The sequence below is a fragment of the Scardinius erythrophthalmus genome, assembly GCF_964197995.2.
Source record: "Scardinius erythrophthalmus genome assembly, chromosome: 22".
Taxonomy (NCBI): domain Eukaryota; kingdom Metazoa; phylum Chordata; class Actinopteri; order Cypriniformes; family Leuciscidae; genus Scardinius; species Scardinius erythrophthalmus.
The window spans coordinates 21,455,343-21,477,324 of record NC_138242.1 but is presented as its reverse complement, the minus strand read 5'-3'; the positions used below and the strand labels follow the sequence as shown (position 1 = coordinate 21,477,324).

Sequence of the window (21,982 nt, the reverse complement as noted above, 5' to 3'; positions counted from 1 at the left end):
GAACAAAAGCTTAAAATCGGCATGAAATGGAATTTGCAATTGTCATTTCTCCCTATTGTGATGCTTATCTGATTTAAATGGCTTCTCTGACAAGAAAAACGATGAAAGGCAGGACTTTTGTCCATTGGGAACCGATTGGGACGTTGTCGTTTGCTCTCATGTGAGAGACAGGTTGCTGGAGAAGAGGGATTAATGTCCCACCCTCACGCTGCGCACACGCCATCAGACAAGAGATGTCATTGCGAGGGGGAAGTGAATTTAATATTATGGATGAATTGTTTGGAATCTAAAAAAATAATTATGTGCATGTATAAAGTCACATTCAAGTCAAATCACATTTATTTATAGCGCTTTATACAATACAGATTGTTTCAAAGCAGCTTGACATTAACAAACAGGAGAATTAGTGCTGTAAAATTAATCAGTTATGAAATTAATTCAATTTCAGCTGTAAAGCAGTGTCATTATTCAGCTCAATTTAATTGTTTCAATTTGGTTCAATAACTATGTCAGAGTTGCACTGTTCATAAATTATAAATGTACTGTATAAATGTAGGCTAAATGTAAATTATGACATGAGCTCAATTCCGATATAGCAGCTCTACAGCAGATAATTGTGTCATTATTCAGCTTAATTCAAAACATTTTTGATTCAATAAAGTATAAAATCTGTGTCAATGTCACTGTTTGTTCTTATAAACACTGCAATATATTCCATAAAAAAAGAATTGTTAGTTTTGAGTCTTTCAAGGTCATGCATGGGGTTGACTGCTTGTGGGATAAATTTGGATAAACATCTGCCAAACGTGTAAATAATATGCAGGCTCATTGGAGAATTTGAATTTACCCCTTGGCTAACATTTGTGCTTATCCCACTCTGTGTTAAAATCATTTTGGACGTACAAAGAACAGAAGGTAGGAGGCCATAGGGTCAGTTAAGCAACTAACTAGCAAACACTTAGCACTGTGCTAAAACCACTCAACACAATTTAGCATCCATTACACACTGGTATCCAATCTGGCGAGTTTTGCGCTGACAAGCAGCACTAACATTTTTCTTAAGAAAATCTAAACACCATTTTTATTTATATTTAGTAGGCAGGGCAGAACATAAGCATAATGTATTTGATTTTATGGCCGAAACAGGTCTGCGGTCGTGATAATCAGGACATATTGAGGAGATTGTTTTCTAAATGTTAAAACAAAAATAATTACAGGACACTGTGATATCAAGCATATTGATATCGCTCTGGTGATTTTGGCTAGTAGCGTCCCGTGGGCAAACTACAAACCGCCCTGTTTCTCCGCCCCCGAAGCAATCAGATTCAGCGCAACAAGTGCACTGATGCTGTCCTGTCGCGACGCTGCCTGGAGTCATGGCTCTCTGGCTGAGCTTTTCCACCGCAGCGAACCAACTTTAAATTTTCAACTGAGGCTGTTTTGACCCGCAAATCTGCTTCGTGTCCGGTTGGTTTCGGTCATGTGCCGTTAAATTGCCTGAGGGTGTGCTCGAGCCACACACTTAATGGAAAGTTTTCCGTCCCGGTAGATCTGTGACTACGGGGTGTTTGTTCTTGTGAATCACGCACCAGACGAAATATTTGCTGTTTTTTGTTCACTATGTACTTTCGCATTCATCACTCGTCTGTTTAACGATTTTCGCTAAGTTAATATGCGTAATTCGTCGGACATTGGACTGTCGGAGGAGTTAGCCGCGGCTGACTGTTCAATCGAAGCAGCACAACTGTTGTGACACCGGGCCAAGACACCACTCAAGAAGCATGATAAAGGTAAGATTCCGCGTCTAAATAACACCTCATTTTGGGGTTTATTAAGAGGGGAGATATTAATGTTCTTTTTATTACTGTTAAAATTAGACTATATATATGTCACGTGAATTTAAAATGTGCGTTCATGAGTTCGGCAGCACTTTATCATCTTGCCAATGCCGTTGGGTTCAAAAAAGAAGCTGAAGGGAGGAGGGGGTATTGTGTATGCGTTACTATCCCACATGTTGCCATAGTGATGTGGGGGGTGTTCGTGCGCGCAAAGCTTGTAGGGAGATTGGAGAAGACGAGGAGGAGGAGGAGGAGGGGGTTGGTTGGGGTGGCGAGGTGCTTCTTAAAGAGCTTTATAGAGAGACTGAGTTAATTAAACTCACAAATAAACGAGAGCTTTTTTTCTTCTGTGAAAAAAACCCAACTCTGTAATCGCCTTCATTCATTCCAGCATTCTCTTAAACCTGAAGTATTTGTTTTGAACTGTACTGTACTGCTTGAAAGGTTTTCTTTCTATCCAAAAGCTATATTTTTTCAGATATGTAAAGAAACAAATATTTCACTCAGTGTTTTATAAATCTCTGCTTCTCAGCCAGGGCCCCGGGGCCCACTAGGGGTCATCAGCAACACTGCTGGAAAGAGGGAAAAAAACGGCTTAAATCAGGTTAAAATGGTATGCTGTTCTTAACTGGTTTAGCTGGTCTCACGGTCTGGCCAAGCTGATTTTTAGCTAATTGGTCAGCTCTTTTAAAACCAGCTTGACCGCACTGTGGGAGACAAGTAAACTTTATTTTTTTATCTAAAGTGAATTTATTTATTTGTTTATTTATACATTACACCACCCTAATTAAAGTGTCTTTGGTCAGCTTGCAAGCTTACATTCTATCTTTTATTTTAATAATTTTTTCTCAGGAAATATTTGAGAATTAAAAAAATTTGATTTGAAGGCCTGGAAAAATATTAAAATGTCATGAAATATTCTATAATGAATATATATATATATTTTTAGTTATGCCAAGCTCTAAAATATCTTATGAGATCTTACAATATCTATAAAATTATATTCAATTATATTATAATTAATTATAAGCTTTAAATGATTAAAACCCTTATCCTGTAATTACTAACAACTGGAACAGTCATGGAAATTCATCGATCAAAAAGTGTGGGAACATACAGTTCTCGAGGCTTCTCAAATTACGAAAATAATCAAGGTTAATTACGTTAATCCATAACGTTTGAAAACAAGCAGCTTTGTCATCATTACAGCCAAAGCACCAGAATTAAAGTATCTTAGCCTACATGGGGGGCCTTCGAAACACTGTCTTTGACAGCAGGGGTCTGCTGATTGATTCCCTTTAGGTTTGTAAGCGACACATTTCTCATACTTTAATATAATGTCTAAAGTCCACCACATGTTTGTCATGTGTGTGCTGCAGTTGGCATCATAATTTATAACAGATAAAAGAAGATTGCCAGAAAAAGAAAAAAAAGTTTGTAATTCACGATAACAGTTTGTTAGAAGTACTATGCCCAGCACTTTCGCTTCTCTAAACAATTGCTTTGCTTTAAGACATCAACACGTCTGTGCTGGAATGCACTCCTCCACACATAATGAGAGAGTTTTCCTTATCACAAGACACGCATAAGGAACTTAAATGCCTCACTGGGTGCCTCCTAAGCCACGACTGCCGTAAATCTCACTTCCCACGCCTCTTCTCAACTATCTCACTCTCTGATACAACACAAATGCATTAATGTACTAAGTGTTTAATGGTGTTTTGCCAATAGAAAGCATTTGCTTGAATGTGCTTTTGTATTAAAGTCATATTAGCCATAAACAGTTCCCTGAATTCTATGCATGCATACATCCTAAAGGGATAATTCATGCAAAAATTAAAGATCTGTCATTACTCACATGTCGTTCCAAAACCTTTTTCTGTGGAAAACCCAACATTTTTTGGGAAATATACTGGCTGCTCCAAAATGACAAATAAAATACCATCATAATGGCATGATCACACCAAGAGTAATAACTATAACGATAAAGATATAGCCTACCGGTAGGTCTAAAAATCATTCTAAATACAAAAGAACAGCAGAGTCCAGACAACAACTGTAACGATAATAAGGGCACAGAGGAACGATATCACGATATATTGGAATCACTTTCAGAACGATTTTTTTCCAGCTGATGAACGATAACAACAATAACAGCCAATCAGAATCCATCCTGCGTTAAAGAACGCAAGCATTTAAAGCAGCAGATGACTCGCTATAATAAACAGAACGTTATCGTCCACTGCTGTGGGCGCTAATATAGATATCGTTATAGTTATCTTTACAGTTATCTCGGTGTGAACGGGCCTTAAACATAAACTACCGTAAAATTGTTTCATATGACTTTTGCGCTGTTTTACCAATCTTAGAGAAAATGTGATGGGTTTGCATGAGGAAAAGACAGAAATTAAAATTTCTTCTACATCTTTTTTTGGTTGGTTCATTAGAGTTCACGAGAGAAGCAGCGCTGATTCACGAACAAATCTTTTTTTTGAGTCGGATCTTATTGAATCACCGTTGATGCAATTCACAAACTAGACTGATTATATTCTCGAGTTCAGCTTACTGATAACTGGCCAGTCGCAATGATTCACAGCCCACTGCAGACTATCAGTTTAACTTCTTTAATTCTGTTTCTCACCCAAAGCTATCATCAGAAGACTTGTAATATAGTATTGCATCCTTTTTAAAGCTTGAACGCTTCAGTCCCCATTCATTGTAATTGCACAGAAAAGAGTAACCCAATTCAGATCCATTCCTTTACTGTTCTACACAGGTTTGGAATGAGTATAGAGAAAGTTCTGACCTTTCCAAATAGCATAGCACTGTTTTTCGCAATTGCATTGACATGTCATTGACATGTTTTCCACCAGTGGATTTGGAGTCGACAAATGCAGGTCATGAGACAGGTGAGATGAATGTGGTGTCAAGTGTAGCATTACTTGACGCTTCCCATGCCTGAAGCAGGCAGGGTGTGTCTGCCTCCTATGTGTCTGCATCTTGTTCTCGCTGATAAAAAGGAGAACTGGGTCGTAATGTGGTAGGTAGTATCAGTAACCAAACAAAAATAATAAATCTTTGCTCTCGTGGTCTTTCTTTCATACGCCAAACCTATCAGACTGATTTAAGATTATTGCTTCAGTGAACGTTTTCTCTCTCTCTGCATATGTGTGTGTGAGTGTGTTGGACAGTATGGAGATATATTGATGCTAGTCCAGACTGATAAAGCCTTATAATCAGATTAGGACAGGGAGAGGGGTGCTGCTCATGTTATCATGTGGGTTTGAGCGAGTACAGTCTTGTCTTAAGGGATGAGGGAAGCTAGGGTCCTTTAGCATTTTCACTGTGAAACTCTTTCACCCAGTGGAAGGATCATCAACGGGTGAGTCAAATGAGATTTTTTTACTCTCACTTTAAACCTTGAAACACAAGATAATCAATAAGGATAAAACTAAATCTGAAATTCTGGATGACTAAAGGGTGTGTACTGTAGCCATCATAAGCCAAAATGAAAGAGTAAAAAAAGTTTTTTTCTTAGTAGTTCAATAAAGAAAGCATTGACATTCCATAGTGATGTGACAGCATGGCAAGACTTGCTCATCTTGATGGGCAGATCATTAGAACTGGTGTGGTTGGTTACTCTTAGGAATTTCCTTAGTCAGTAAGCATCATTTTGGGCTTATGTGCTTTTATTTGTGCTGTGCTAAGTCATTCTTCACTGTTAAAACCTTCATTTTGAAAGGGATAGTTCACCTTAATAAATATCCCGTCATTACTCACCATCATGTTGTTCTAAACCAGTATGACTTTTTTTTCCTCTGGAAAGCAGAAGATATTTTGACGAATGTTTCTGTTAATACAATGAAAGTCAATTGGTTCCAAAACAATGAAAAAGTCATACTGATTTGGTAAAACATGAGGATAAGTAAATGATGACTGTGTTTTCATTTTTTGCACGGTTTGGGATAAAATTCTAATTGCGATTTTTCTAATAAAAATTGTGTTTGTGATTTAAAATGCAATTTTTTGTTTTGTTTTAAAGCTCCAGATTTGCTGTGCTTGTTTGTAGTGCTCCAAAAAAATGGGCAAAAATGTTGTGGTTATATATCATAATGACTAAAAAAATAAGTATAATTTTTTTATTACTTCTACTAAATAAAATATTATACATGTAAGACTAAAATAAAAAATGAGTACAACTAAAATTACAAAAGGGATATTTACCTAATCTCGCAGGAACATTTAACTGTTACGAGGTGCCGATTCATTTCATATGAATTTGGACGATGTGAACATATTCCTCCTTGTGTTAAACCTCTTATATAAGTAGTTTGATGGCACAAGGAAGCATACATTCTCTATCCTCCTCCGCCTGGAGTTGGAAAATGAGAAAATTATTTTTTGACTGCTGTCTGTTTGCGACATAAAAGTGTGCGTGGCTTTAAGAATGTTGAGTCAGTGTTTAGTATACTTGCATCACTGCATATTAGTTGTAGGTGTGTTTGGGTATATTAGAGGCTTCCGTAGGCATGCTTGTGTTTATGTTTGTCTGAGTTTAGGGAGTTTTGTTTGAGCCTGACTCCAGCTGGTAACTGCACAGAGGTTTTTTGAGCTCTTAATTAATTCTTACTCCGCAACAGTGATGATACAGAGGAGGAAGAGTAGGAGAGAAGTTCAACTTTAAACTCGGATACGTTGGACATGTGAGTAGACTGAGGAGTGACTTGAAAGTTGAATTAATTGCATTCTTTCAAAGCTCTAGTTAAACAAAAAGGTCAGATGGCAGCTTCTTCCTCATGCCTCGATGGAGCTGAGTGCTAATGGGTAGCAGGACTTGAAGTGATAGAGATCAGCATTTGAGTTGAAAATTGAGCTAGAATCAACCTATACTCACACAGCAAGACAAAAGTCAAAAGGTGCATGTGGTTAATCTATATACGGTGGTCCCAGGAAGTATTTGAACACTCAAGCCACACTTAATGTATGAATGTTTGCATTAGATAACAAAACCTCAAACAAAGTGGCATTTATTTTAAAGATGGCAGAAAACACATTTCAAGTAATACATGGCTTGACACCAGCTAATTAAAAACAGTGCTTGTTGGCAGGGCTTGACATTAACTTTTTTGCTCACCGGCCACTGTGGTTAGTGGTTTTCCAAAGTTACAAGCCACTCAGCATTTCCTCTGGCCACAATTTTGACATCAATACCATGGGGAAAAACTCATGTATATATTTTTTTATATTATCTCATAATTTGGCAGCAGTTACTGTATATTAGGCTGCTGTCACTTTAAGACCTGACGCACTGATCCATTATACTGTTACACATGCATTTTATTTCTCAACTGTTTACATTTATTTAAAACACAACTGACTGTGTTTACGTGCATATTCACCAAGGCTGGCTTTTGGACATTATTTTATGTGTATTTATTTATTTTGTCTATTTTAAGTTACTCCATTTATTACTGAGAGGCAGCTTTATGCGCACGCACTTTGGGAGAGAGCACAAAACTGCGGGAATTAGTCTAATTATGCGCAATACGTGCAATCCCATGCAGAAATTCAAGCCCTGTAACACCAACAATATTCATCCAGAGCAAATGAAACAAGTGAGTGAGGGGAGGCGGGTTTTTGTGTCAACTCGCTGTCGGAGAGATGAGAAAGCACAGCTGGTATTGTGTATCTATTCTGCTGAAAATGAGTAGGCTATTGGAATGTTTTCAGATATTGCAAAATCAAAAATCTGTGTTTTTGACAACACTGCATTGCACTTAGTTTATTCTTTCAGATGACTTTTTAAAAATGTATTATATATAAAATTCAACCCGCCAAAGTGGCTAGTAGCAGTGACTGCATTACACGCCTGTTACATAAAGTTAGTTATGAGGAACTAGGGTGTAGCTTGTGACAATACCACTCAGTTTGATATTTTATGTATAAATTGTTTATAACTTGTACACAGTGGGTTGACTCTGAACAATTAATTGATCATAAAATATATAATGTCAAAAGTCCAAAGCTTTGATTCTACTTGAAAAAGATTGGAGATTTGAGAATCAGCTCAGGGAGGTAAGACTGGATCACATTTCGTCTATACTGTAAAAAATATATTGTGTATTTAATTTAAAAAAAAAATTCACAGCAAGTGCTATGATTTATTTTCATCTGTGTTGTGATTTATTTACATTTGTGAGCTTGTCTGAGAAAATACAATATTAAAATTGATGTGATTTATTTGTGATTAATCAGTTTCAGCATATCCTGGTATCTCTGTTCATTCTTACTCTGCAACAAATGGGTTAAAACAGCTCAACTTCCTAAGGTCTACCCCTCTCTCCTCACTCAGAATATGGCTAGAAAATCCTGGGCAATTTATTACATTAATCACAATGGATTAGGGGTTTTCATTGCCTAGTCATGCTTGCAAAAGCTTTTCATCATTGCGAACATCACACCAGGCAACAACGTCCACACCCTGGTAGGGGGGCCTCTCTTTCTCAGGAATTTAAAAAGCACAGCCTAAATCTTTTACAGGAAATCTTACAGCACTTACTGTAACCTACTCATGAGCAAAGCTCTCATGCTACTTACCGACACCCTCCAATTTGCCAGATAAAGGCATTATTCATCCATAGCAGGAATGTTGAATCTTAATTTACACCTGTGTGTGGATAAGTACACTTTGAATTACTTCACCTTTGCTGAGTTTAAATATTTCATAGGTCAAGTAAGCAGACCGATAATATAAGGAAATAGTTTAAAGTTCTTTTATAATGTGACTTATCAAACTTATGGTTATCACAGTTGTGTTGTATTGTTTCATTGAAGTGTGTTAAAAGTTAAGATCTTCCTCAAACAAAACAGTGGGTCATTTATTGTCTCACTCCACGTCACATGCTTTCTTTGTTCTTTGTTCCCAGACTTGATTTAAGTTAGTCAGCTTGTTCATTGAGATTGAACTTTCTTCAATCTGGTTCTGCAGGCACCTTCGTCGGACCCGCAGGGATCCTCTCACAACAATGACCCGCAGAGTGACTATTTCACAAAGGAACAGCTGATGAATCCAAGTCTGAGGTCAGGTTGTAGGGTCCAGGTGCAACCGGTGCTATCTGAGCCTTGCTATGAGGAGAACCATCTTAACAGACTGAATTGTCAAGCCCAGTCCATTCCTATGATTGCCGATGGCCAGGCCAAGCTGTACCCTTCCAGAACTGTACGTCTGTTTTCCACCCAGACAAAATGTGAGGACAGTAGAGGTCCACCTGTCACGTCACAGGCTTGGTCTGGATTGGCTGGTTTCCGCGTCATGGGCTCTTTCAAAAAACTACGGACTTCTGTGCTCCAAGGAATCCAAAGCCGGAGCAATGCGATGGCAGCCGGTCAGGAGAGAAACATGTCCTTGATGCTTGAGGATGGTGCTAGTTTCTTAGTAACCAAACGAGAGGTCGCGACCAATCAAACCCAGGAATATGACAACGTGACGAATGGGACGTCTCAAACTGGGAAGACGTCTTCGGTTTCAGATGAGGAAGATTGTGAGGAGGAAAAGGGTGGGTTTCAGAGGAATTCCCACTTCTCTCAGAGTATGCGCAAGGCTTATGGGGCAGGACGGATCTCATTGCTTGACATAGTCAAGACAGAGAGCCCTTCCACCAGTGAGCCTTATCCTGGCAACACAGTGGAATCTGTTGTACCTTGTAAGAACCTTGAGACTCAAGAAAATGTTCTCAAAAGACTAAGCAAAAGTGCGGATAATCTACATGTCTTCAAGAGCCATTTTAGACGCAAAGTCACCTCAACTGAGCCTCAGAACCCAGAATGCACCCATACTATAATTCTTCAAAGGACCACCAGTTCCTCATCGGTTGACTTACAGGAACATGGTGCAGTTAGGCATCAAAGCCCCATGAGGACGCGAGGACATTTGCAAAAGCTTGTTGGTAGTTTAACAGACCTGACTGTCAAGCGTAAAAACACACCAGACCCCACTCCCAAAGTACCGCTGTCACCTTTCAGTAGGCTACACGATGACTACTCCCGCAGAACTCCCTGTGTATCCATGAGTGGGCGTCAACGGAGGCCTTTACCCACTCCCAGCAAAGCCCAGCAGGCCACCGCTCATGAACACATCCCAACTTTACACCCCACTCCCTCCTGCCTCGCCGTTTATAGCTCCACCCTAGATGACTCTCTGGAGCCTCCTAGCAAAACAACAGCCCTCATAAGTGACTCTGTCCAGGTGACTGCGTCCTCAACAGGTTTCTGTTCAGATGCCCCAGTCTGTCCACTGGAAAAATACTGTGAACCTATGGAGTGCCATCAAAATGGAAAAAATGACCACTACTCTCAAATGCCAAAGCAGTGTTCAAGTCCAAGTCAAAAGCAGACAGTCAATGGCCTTAACGCTAACTTGGAGGTAAGACACTCTTATGACCCCATATTGTCGAATTTAAAATGTTGGCCTGTATCTACTGACAACATTTGTGGCAATATGTCAATTACCACAGAAAAAAATGTGGCTTTCAATATAAAAAAAAGCACAGACAGTACATGTATATTCACAGTTATAATTGAACTACAGTTTTTTTTTTTTTTTTTTTTGCACAATCGCGATACAGTTTGTATCTCTTTGAATGATTAAATATACATTTGTGCGTCAAATTGTCAAGGCTAATTGTAGTCTAATTAACATGTATATATTTTTGTGTTATCTAGATTTGTTTGTCCGGACTGGTACAATTTCTGTCAGACTAAAGTCTCAGGTATACTTCATTGTCTGCGTTCTGCTACTTCTTAAGCATAGTTTAGTGTGCAAGCCTGTCAAAGTATACAAAGTGCTTAAATCACTTGCACGTGTGCTGTTGTCTGCAACAACACAAAAACTGGGCTGTGGACTGTGTACGCAGACATAAGCAGACTGAACTGATAACAAAAATTACGTTGAGCAGACAATTCGCAAGCCAGAGCGGAACGCCGACAATGGAAGTATACTTTCGGTGTAAAGCGTTTACCTGACATTTTAAGAAGACAAATTATTGCTGTAGTCATTCTGTAATCAACCCTTTAATGTGCATGTAAATGTTCTTGCTTACAATACAAGTACACAAGGGAAGGAGCAATAAAATACACTCTGTACAGCAAAACAAAATTGTAGCTTACAAGAGATTAGTGTGGTGTTGGTGTAATTACTTGCTTACCAGACTTTTCAGTGTAAAATAGTCCATTATTTCTTCGCATTTCAGGACCATGTAAAACATAGAAAATATTTACTTTCAAACTGGAGAACTTTAATGGAGAACAACTATAAGTTTGTCTACCTAAAAACAGGAGTCAGTTTAGACTACTTACAGTACAATTAAATAATTGTACACACCTGTGATCACTATTTTTTAATATTTTTAATGTAATTTCCTGTGGGACATTATCCTATAAATGCTATTGGTAGCACTTAACTTGTGTTGAACATGGAAGATTACAATAAGACATGCAGTCTGTGGCCCAAAATGTTTCGGAGAAATTTTAGTTTTGCTTATAATGTTACAATTTGTGCCTAGGTTTGCTTGGTAAGATTTGCTGTACACTTACATATGTAACTTTTTTTTGTCTCTCCTCGAGACGATATTGATTACCTGTTTTTGTTGTTGTTTGAATTAGTCTGACTGATGATGAGCAAGGTCGGACAATGACTTTTCTTACTGACTGTCAGATTGTAGATGTCAGATGAACCATTGCCATAAAGTCAAAGAGGACATGGTAATCTTATTGTAAGAATTTAACTGGAATAGACCAGTTCATTGGATGACCTTGACCTTTAACACAGGAAGTCATAAATTACAGTAGACAGATTTTTGTCGAAGCATTAGCTTTTGTGCTTCGCGTCATATGTCCACACAGGTGACCCTTGTATCTGATGATGCAACCACAGCCTCATTCTGATATGTTTTAGTAATCGATGAGGACAGACCAATGCATTTCATTGCTCTGGCTTGATTAGACCACCCTTTTATTGGATGACTGACATCTCATTTGGCTGTACATCCTCTAAAGTGGTACATTGCTACAGTGTCACATGAGCTGCTCAGCTGTGTGGCACACAGCAAGTAGAGTTAATCATTAGCTGGATTGCTTAAACGCAGCTCTTGGACCTGTGGCTGGACACGTATCAACAAGGACAGTCTCTCCTCCCCAGAAGAACCACCCAAGGGTCGAAGTCCAGTAATCAAACCAAGCTAGCTTAGGCGCAAATGGACTCCAGTAGGTCAGGGAAATATATTAGAAAGATGTAGACGGGCTACAGCGAGCCAAGCTCAGCGAAACTTTATTTTGCTTTCCATTTGTGTTTGTGTGTGCATTGATGTGTTTTCATATATACGTTGCGTCTTCCTCACAATGGTGCTGATTTATTGTGTGCCTTTTCAGTGTCTATGGACAGAAGAGAGAGAAACTGATGATCTTGAGGTAAGATCTGTTTTTGTGTGTATTTTATACAGAATTTACTACATGCTGACAGCAAATATTACATCAGCACAAACTAGAAAATTAAAATGTGCTTATTTCTTTTGTCAAACAACATTACTGCTCTTAAAATCATATTTCTGAATCCATCTTGTCACTGTCACATGCCTCATTTGTCAAATTGCAAGAATAATAACCAGTAATTGTTTCATCGTATTATTCAGTCATTTTCCAACATAAGTGCGTCTATGTATTCACAGTTATCACTGAGTAACATTTTCTAGCTCAATAATTTTCTGCAATTATTGCAAATTAAAAACAAACAATATTTTAGTGCATTGCATGTTTTTGTGAAGACAAAGAAAATATGGCTACAAATAAAATCAGTGGTCTGTTTCAGTGGTTAAGAAAGTAAAAGAGTTAATAGTCATTAATATTGAGTAATGGCTGATGTAAACTGATGTAGTAACTAGTTACCCAGAGAGCAACATAGTGTCGGCCCAAATCCGGCCCACATCTGGTACACACGGATTCCACAAGTACCAGATGTGGGCCGGATCTGGGCCGAAACTGTTGCTGTCTGGGTAGATAATTTGCCTCTTAAACCACTTTTGTTTTGCTATGATATTTATTTTTTAATATGACTTTATTTGTTATATGTTAATCATTTAATTTTAATTAATCGTTTAATTTAATGAATCATTACTCATTATTCATCACTCTTTAATGAACTAAAATCTCTTTAAGGTTTGTTATAGTTTTTGTATTAATCACTGGGTCTTGAACACATTAATGTCTATGGTTAATATTTTTAGATCATTCATCAGATGTTGTAGGCCTTGAGGAATAAACTAACTGCTGACATTTGATTTCTCCTCTAGGCTTCATCAGATGACCTAGTCAGAAATGCGTTTCTCAAAAGTGATGAGATCTCAGCCACTGCTGCTTCATCTGTCACAAACAACTGTTCCTCAGAATCCCCCTTGGCAACTCCAACAACACCAAACTCTCCAGTCTTTTCCAGTGACTCTCCCACTTCTGTAGTGCCTAGGAAAAGGGCAGGTCGCTCCAGACCCCGTCCAGTGTCTGACTATGGCCATCTGGCCAGCACAAAGTACTGCATCCCAGAGGAGGACAGGGAGTCTGAGAATATGGACTACACTTCCCAAAAGGACTACAATAGCAATGGCAGCTACATAGAGAGCGACAGACCTGAGAATGGTCATGTGTGCACTCAGACAGAGAGCAGAAAGAGACGTCCCATCTCTGTTAATGGAGTGGATCTGTTTTCATCCCCAACTGCTGAGCAGAAGGACGACACTGAAAGTTTGCCTTCTGTAAGGCCTATTGCACTTTTTCTTTCTTCTATATTTTGTTTTGTTGTTCAGTTTCTGCACAATTTTTGTGACATAATACTGAGTTACAAAAAAAAAAATCAGAACAGATTACCCTAACACTTCTCTCCATCTTTTATTATTTGGACAAATTATTGTCCAGCCTCATTGGTCAAGAGTCTAGTTCAGGAAAAAAAAAAAATCTGATTGGCTAACAGTCAGTCTGATTTATTTATTTTTTATTTATTTATTCCTGCAAAGGGCTGTCACAGAGACAAGTGTCAAGATGGAAATTACAGGAGCTTTAAGGGCCTTTTTAATGTAGAGCATTTGAGACCTGACATGATAATAGAGAGGGGCTACATTGAGACATGATACAGGCCTGATTCAAACCCATGTGCCTTTGAGTACTACAGCTACTTATGTGTCACCAGCATGTGTACTTCCCACTGTGCAATGGCTCTGATAGGCCTTGTGTACTTTGAAACCTGCTTACATTGACATTTATTTTGTAAGTAGATGCTATACTTATATATATATATATATATATATATATATATATATATATATATATATATATATATACACATACATACATTAAGTATTAAGACAACAATTAGTTAACAATTTAGTTAGTGTATTTTGTACAGTGTTGGCTGATGAAAATAATTTACAAGGCTATTTTAGAGGTTCTGTATCACAGAGGATCAGTCTCCAATAAGATACACGTTTTGGTGATCTAAACACTAATATGATCCCATTAGGTCTCTCCCTTGGGGTGTAGCATAGCATTATGAGTTTATAATGTCATACTTCAGGTGGTTTGACAGAACTTTTCAGGCCCTAAATGTTGTTGTTCTTTATCAACAATGTGATCCATGTGTTATATAGAAATACTTTGAAGACATGCTGCTTTGGGTTGGGTCATTTTAACGATTCCGATTCTGCTTATCGATTCCTAATTTCGATTCCAATAAGGTAAAAAAAAAAAAACTTGGATATCATTCACATTTATTCGAAGTCTTATTTCAAAACATTTAATCAGAGCTGAAAACCATGAACAAAAATCAACAGGTTAAACACTAACACAAGGAACTTTTGCCTATTGTTTAAAAATACCTTAAAAAAACTAATATAAATTTCAAGCATTATTAAAGACAAGTAAACGCTCAGTAATCAAAAAAGAACAAATAAACAGATTAGCAATCGAACAAATAAATACAACTGAACAAAGATACGATTTAAATAAACAGTGTTTTAAGTTTTTCAGGAATTCTGGTACAGAAACTAATCAAATATAAAATAACACTGGACGTTATAAATAAAATATACATTACAAATATAGTTAAAGTTATTCAGTCAAAAACAGCTTTGTGTTTTGTTGTTTGATTAACGTTATTATAGAGACGGAAGCAGGAATATTAAGCTGCTGTCACGTTAAGAGCTGCACGGATCCAATATACTGTTACACATGCATTTTCATGTCAACTGTTTACGTTAACTTAAGACATAACCGACTATGTTTACGAGGTTATTCTGACATATTTTTGTGTGTATTTGTCTGTTTAAGTGCAAAAAGACACGGAAGAGAACTCAGTTTAGTATCGCGCATCATACATTATGAGCTCTAGGCGGCTTTCTGTGTGCACGACGTTTTGGACGTGTGCGTAGCACAGAAAACAGCGCATTGTTTTAATGGTTTGCCATGTTTAAATTTTAAGTATTTATACATCATGTCAAGGTGGTATTTCGGTTTTTACTTATGTTTATATAAAATGTGTCCAGACAGGATTTTTATTATTGTTTTAAAGTAATTAGAATAGTAATATTACTATTATTATTTTACATTATAGTAATAATAGTTTGGTTGGAAATGTGCTTAATTAAAATGTCACAATGAACAACAACAAAAAAAATCATATATTTTTTTCCTTTTAATTTCTGGCAAATATCATCTAAACATTTCTTTGTGAGATTCACCATAAAATTCAATGTTATGCGTGTAATGTTGTTATGTACTTGGCCGAGGGGACAAGCTAGCATTTCAGTGTTTATTATCTCACAGGTCATTGTCCTGCTCTGAACAGTCACTGAACTCTGAACATAAGGCCTGCTGGATGGTGGGCTCCTTTTAAGGCTGCTGATTAAAATCTAATCTGTCATGTTTTGTTTCAGCCGGTTTCTCGTCCTCCAGTGCCCTCTCACAGAGTGCCTCCATACCGGGCGGTGTCTGCCCGTCTGAGACCCTGCATCTTCTCCCAAAGCACACCTATCGGTCTGGATAGGATGGGACGGCGCAAAGGGCGCAGATTGCTCAGTGGTTAGTGTGTTTTTGTTTATATGCATATGTGTGTGCACTTGACCTACAAACATGAGGGGCTCAGTGGTGAGAGTGTTTCGATGGAGAGGGAATATTGATTCTCTCGTGCATAATTCCTAAGCTCATTCAGTGTGGTTGTATTATAGATGGCAGCTCTGATGCAATGCTCGATGACAGTGTGAGTGAGGAGGACGGCAGCTTTGAAGAACTGACTGAAGGAACACCATATCTCCAACCAGAAGTTGATCTTTTCACTCTCAATCAGGTTGTGAAAATCATTTTTAAAATTATTTTACTGCTGTTTTCACTTACAGTCTGCTATACAGTCCAGGTCATATTTTATATTCTATGCCTCTTATCTGTTTAGTCACGTGTTTGTATGCAGAGTTGTTTTACTGTATATACTTGTGTGGGATCGTCACACACTTCCAGTGCATGATGTCACCCTGTACTGTTCTTATCATATAATTTTATATGACCTTTAGCTTCAATATTTTAGCCTGACTATAATCTTTCTCCTTCTCCAGTACATACACTCAGGCCATGCCGTGTATGCAGAGGCCCTGTGGGATCATGTCACAATGGAAGAGCAGGAGCTGGCCTTCAAAGCCGGGGAGGTGATCCGGGTTCTGGATGTTCGGGAGCAGGACTGGTGGTGGGGGATGGTGGGCGACCGCGAGGCCTGGTTTCCCTCCAGCTTTGTGCGGGTGAGTCGCAATGTGAGCCTCTTGGAGTAATGAACGTGAAACAAAAGCTAGTTCAAACACGCAGAGCTTGAATGTAATAATTAAACGCTTAAACCTAGTAAAGGCCCTAACATACTCACGGCAATGTTGTTTTTTGTTCTACGCTTGGGGGTAAAAGTTCAAAATGCCTTTGCAGTGGTATACTGTTAGCAAATGACCCGATGTCATCCACGCTGCTAGAAACAGCATTTAGTTGAATATGTAAATATGTGTGGTGCGCTTTCCTTTCAATCGCAAAATAAACGCACAACAAAAATGACCGGTGAGAAAACAGTGGTTAAGAAAGCATCTAATCATAGCAATGTGGATGTGTTTGCATGAGCTCTGCAATTAGTTTTTCCAGTCACGTCACGTTTATTTATATAGCTGTTTATAAAATAAATTGCTTTAAAGCAAGCAGCTTTATAGTATTAAACATGAAAAGAGAGTGTCAGTGTCTCTTTCAATTAGAATGGGCTTGTCGGAGAAAGTTAACGGTTGTACAAACTGACGGCGATATCTATGGACTTTTAAGGTAATCAGCAAACTTAGATATTTTTATTGTTGCCATTTTATCTGATTTTAAATATTTAAATGTTACAAAACTAGTCCCAAAACTCCCGATTTAGTTTGAAATTACGTTAGAACAGTAGCGTTTTTTTATTTCTCTTGAACTATATCATGGCCCTGCACGGTTGCTCCGGGTGACCCAAAAGGAAATGATAGACGTGTCATTATGGATGCGTGTGCTGATTGACCGGTTGGGGGAGATGAGGGTGTAGAGAATGGTGTTTTATTGTTTCAGCTCTAGATTAATGCATTCCATTGTAAATCTATGACTCTTGAAGATCCAACAAGATGAGTCAATCAGACACAAAGAGGCCGTAGGTGATTTGATCTAAGCTTCCTGTAGAAGTGGATTAACCAGTTGTCTCAATCACAGTTGATTGTTGTATTACAATTGTGCTTCATCATGGTTACCCTCAGTTTGATCCTCTGGAATTAACCGTAATGATATGTTGTCGTCAAGGTTCGAGTGAATCAGGGGGATTCGAGCAGTGACAGCGTGGAGAGCGTTCCAGATGCGGAAGAGTCCGTCCCATCAGATGCACACAAACAAAACTCAGAGCACAGGAAGCAGATGAGAGCCAATGTGGTCAAAGAGATCATGGACACAGAGCGCGTTTACATAAAACATCTCAAAGATATCTGCGAGGTGAGCCTCCATCCCAGCCATTTCATGTTGACCTTCTTCTGTAGTTTGTTTTCTGGTCTGTGTACATGCACATCATAAAGGAACCCCTCTTCAGTTTAGCCTGAATGGTAATCAGTCTCCTAGGCCTATCATTTTAAATATGAGATTATGATTGAAACACTTTTGCCCTCTTTTAGATAACATTATCTCAGAATATAGGTGTAGTACCCGGAGCAGAAACTCCACCCTAGAGGAATGCAGGAATACTATTATTACTATTAGATATGGGTATTCAGATTTTGTTTTTGAAAGAAATTAATACTTTTATTCAGCAAGTATGCATTCAATTAATTAAAAATTAAACTTTTCTTTTTTAACTTTTTCATCAGAGATTCCTGAAAAGAAAAGAAATTCACGGTTTCCACAAAAAAATTAACCAGCACAACAATTGTCAACATTTATAATAATAAGAAATGTTTCTTGAGCACCAAAAATAGATTCAAATAGAAATGTATTTTTTTTAAGTTATTTAAAAAAATGTAATATTTATAATATATATTTTATTTATTTATATAATATTTGTAACATTATTATTCATATTAACATAATAAAAAAATCTTACCGACCCCAAACTTTTGAAGAGAGGTGTGTATACTCTATACTAAGTATTATGATGATGATGATGATTATTGTTTTAAGTATTTTTTAGACCTTCACCATTGCATATAATTTAGTTTCACAGCAGTATGATAAAGTGTGGTCATGTGACTTCATCACATTTCTTTTGTATTTGTTTGTTTTTTATGAGTTGAGTTTATTTTTTTAATGAGATTTTTTTGAGTTGCTTGCAGTAAACTCAGATCTATACGGCGTTGACAAATGTCCACCAGATATTCTGTGCAAACTTCAAATTTGCATAATAGTATCTGAAAATAGCCTGGATTTAGAGGGAACCCTTCTCATTGCTGACCTCTGCTGGTCAAATGCTTAAAATATTTTTAGTGAAGGGAAACTTTCCAAAGCAAAAATCTCTAAATGAATATGTTAATTTTGTTGTTTCATAAAAATCGTTTGTTGTTTTAGGGATATATCCGTCAATGCAGAAAGCACCCTGGAATGTTTACTGATGCAGACCTAAAGACAATCTTCAGCAACATCGAAGACATCTACAGGTTCCAGAGAATGTTTCTCAAGGACCTAGAAAAGAAATACAACACTGAAAATCCACATCTAAGTGAGATTGGCTCCTGCTTCCTTCAACAGGTACCTTTACACGCTCAAGAACGTTTTCCTCACAAATTGCACGCATTTCTTTACATCTTTTTCTCTCTGTCAGGAGGAAGGTTTCTCCATATACTCGGAGTACTGTAACACGCATCCTGTGGCGTGTGCTGAATTACAGCGATTGATGAAACAGGGGAGATATAAACACTTCTTTGAAGCCTGTCGTCTCCTACAGCAGATGATCGACATCTCCATTTCTGGCTTCTTACTCACACCTGTACAGAAGATTTGTAAATACCCTCTTCAGCTGGGAGAGCTTTTGAAATACACACCCAAAGACCACAGGTAGCTCAAAAGTTCAAAAGATCAGCATTTATGTTTTGTAATATAATAAATGTATTTGATAACTGTCACTTTTGATCAACTTAAAAAATTCTCCTCAGTGACCACGCAGGGGTGTGCGCCGCACATAAAGCAATGAAGAACGTGGCAAGTTTGATAAACGAGAGAAAAAGGCGACTTGAGAGCATCGACACCATCGCTCACTGGCAGGTGGCCATCCTCCACTGGGCGGTCAGTGACAACACATATTTACACTGTGGTCAACATTACTTAAACACTATTTCTTAATTATTCAAGGCCTATCCTCTCTGATCTTTTTGTATAAAGAAATTTGATTTGGCAGACGTGTGCGTGTCTAATGCAATAAGATGTTAATTGGATATCACGTTGATCTGTTTATTAGATTACTTATTGGTTCATACGCTGGGTCATTCACAGGGCTAAATGTGGCTTTGTGAACAATTTATAGAACAATAATTTCAGGTTTCAAAGCTTGTTTGAAGATTTCTAAGTTGTTCAAAGCAACCCCTCTTTCACTTCCTTTAGGGTGATGATGTGTTAACGCGAAGCTCCGAGCTCATCCACTCCGGCGAGCTCACGCGGATAGTACGACACGGTAAGACGCAGCAACGCAGCTACTTCCTGTTTGACCACCAGCTGGTGTTCTGTAAGAAAGACGTCCTGCGGAGAGACCTGCTACACTACCGTGGCCGTATAGACACAGACCTACTGGAGCCAATCGACCTGCCTGATGGACGGCACGCTGAGCTGGGCCTGCTGAAGAACGCGTTTCAGCTACGGCATGCGGAGAACCTGAACGTGCTGTGTGTGCTGTGCTGCAAGAAGAACCAGGACAAGCAGAAATGGCTGCAAGCGTTTGCTCGAGAGCGCAGACGGGTACAGGAAGACCAAGAGATGGGTGAGTCTCACGGCTGAAGGCATCAGTAGGGATAGGAATATGTCAGTGAATTCAAAGAGTGCCATTCTCTTTTTTTTTTTTTTTGGTCTCTTTTCAGGGATGGAGATCACTGAATCCCAGAGGAAGCAAGCAGTTCACAACGCCAGGAAATCTAAACAAGGCAAAATGAAAAGTATGTCAAACTATCTTTGTGCGGGTTATAATAGTTTTCAATTGAGTTTTAAACATAGTATTTATTAATTTCTGTCATATTTTCATTTTATTTGTCATTTTAATTCATTTTAATTTTGTTTTTCAAATTTAATTTTTTGTTTTAATTCTGTCATTGATAGTTATTTATTTTCTAGTTTCAGGTTTAGTTTTTATCTTAAGGATTTAGGATATTTTTTTGGATTACAGATGTTTGGATTTTTGGTCAGTTTTCCTTTAGTTTTCATTACAGGAAAATATGTGTAATCAATGGTATTTTATTTTAAATTGTCTTTGCAGTTTAGTTTAGATATCATTAGTTTTTATTTAAATCTTTTTTTTTTTTTTTTAGTTTTCTATTTTCAGTATTTATTTTAGTTTTAATATTTTAGGGCTTCCAAAGATAATGCTCTTACTGACATCATTTAAAAATGTTAAATTAATGTTAGAAAACTGTTAAGTGTAATTTCTAAATGCATTGTAAATGTTTCAAGTTTAATATTGTACCATATATATATATATATAATATACACACATACACACACACACACACACACACACACACACACACACACACACACACACACACACACACACACACACACACACACACACACACACACACACACACACACACACACACACACACACACACACACACACACACACACACACACACACACATATATCACATCACAGATTCACACATGAATCTCCAAAAACTGTTATGATTACATTTTAATAACATGTCAAATCACCAACCTAATCTGATGAAGTCATACTCACATTCTGTGTCTGTCTGCTTCCAGAAATGAATTATTCTGGTCATCCTGTTCCTCCCCACCACCAGCCCCTACATCCTCTCCATCAGCGACATGTGACCGTGCCAACCAGCATCCCCCAGCAGCAGGTCTTCTCTTTAGCAGAGCCAAAGAAGAAACCGTCTCACCTGTTGTACTCACTTGCACGCAGTGCCCTCTTCAGGAAATGACAAGAGACACTTTCTGTTTTTATGTCATACTGAAATGCATACACACTTATATACGTATAAGTAGGTATGTGTGTGTTAATGACATGTGTGCCTTAGTATAAAGGCTCATTATTTAGCCTTAACTAAGTCAGTGTGTTAGTATGGGAAGTGTTCGTTATCTTTTTGTGAAGAAGCTGCTTCCCATTGGGGTTCTCCTGTTCGTCGTCTCACACAAATGTGTCTTTTATGAGTTATATTGAGATTTTTAGCTACATGACTAAATAATTTTATTGCTTTCCATGAGGCTGGAGCTTTGAAAGGTGTAAAAAATAAAACAGCAAACACTAACCTCTACCATGTTCTGTAAATAAAGTTGAACCAAATATACACAGTCTGTGCCTGAATGTGTTCAAATATATAAAGCTAAGGTTTTTATATAAGTTGCATGTGTTTCAGCATTCTCTA

At 37.9% G+C, this 21,982-nt stretch overlaps 1 protein-coding gene across 2 annotated transcripts; it reads left to right on the top strand.

Annotated features, from left to right (window-relative positions):
* Positions 1-739: 739 nt before the first annotated feature.
* On the top strand, positions 740-21,907 carry spata13 (spermatogenesis associated 13). 2 transcript variants are annotated; one of them, XM_081352139.1, is made up of 14 exons: positions 740-1,790; positions 8,827-10,260; positions 12,264-12,302; positions 13,181-13,636; positions 15,809-15,953; positions 16,100-16,218; positions 16,481-16,660; positions 17,709-17,894; positions 18,957-19,136; positions 19,210-19,442; positions 19,541-19,670; positions 19,986-20,358; positions 20,456-20,530; positions 21,357-21,907. In XM_081352139.1, exons 1-14 carry the CDS (start codon positions 1,782-1,784, stop codon positions 21,536-21,538), a joined length of 3,741 nt encoding a protein of 1,246 aa, XP_081208265.1. In that variant the 5' UTR covers positions 740-1,781; the 3' UTR covers positions 21,539-21,907. The 2 variants fall into 2 exon arrangements, with proteins under 2 accessions (XP_081208265.1, XP_081208266.1); XM_081352140.1 differs by lacking the exon at positions 740-1,790 and adding an exon at positions 6,523-6,541.
* The last annotated feature ends 75 nt before the right edge of the window (positions 21,908-21,982 follow it).

Excerpts from the sequence above, each read along its gene's own strand:
- spata13 (XM_081352139.1), top strand. Across the intron at positions 12,303-13,180 it reads GAGAAACTGATGATCTTGAG|GCTTCATCAGATGACCTAGT; the intron begins GTAAGATCTGTT and ends TTTCTCCTCTAG. Across the intron at positions 15,954-16,099 it reads AGGGCGCAGATTGCTCAGTG|ATGGCAGCTCTGATGCAATG; the intron begins GTTAGTGTGTTT and ends GTTGTATTATAG.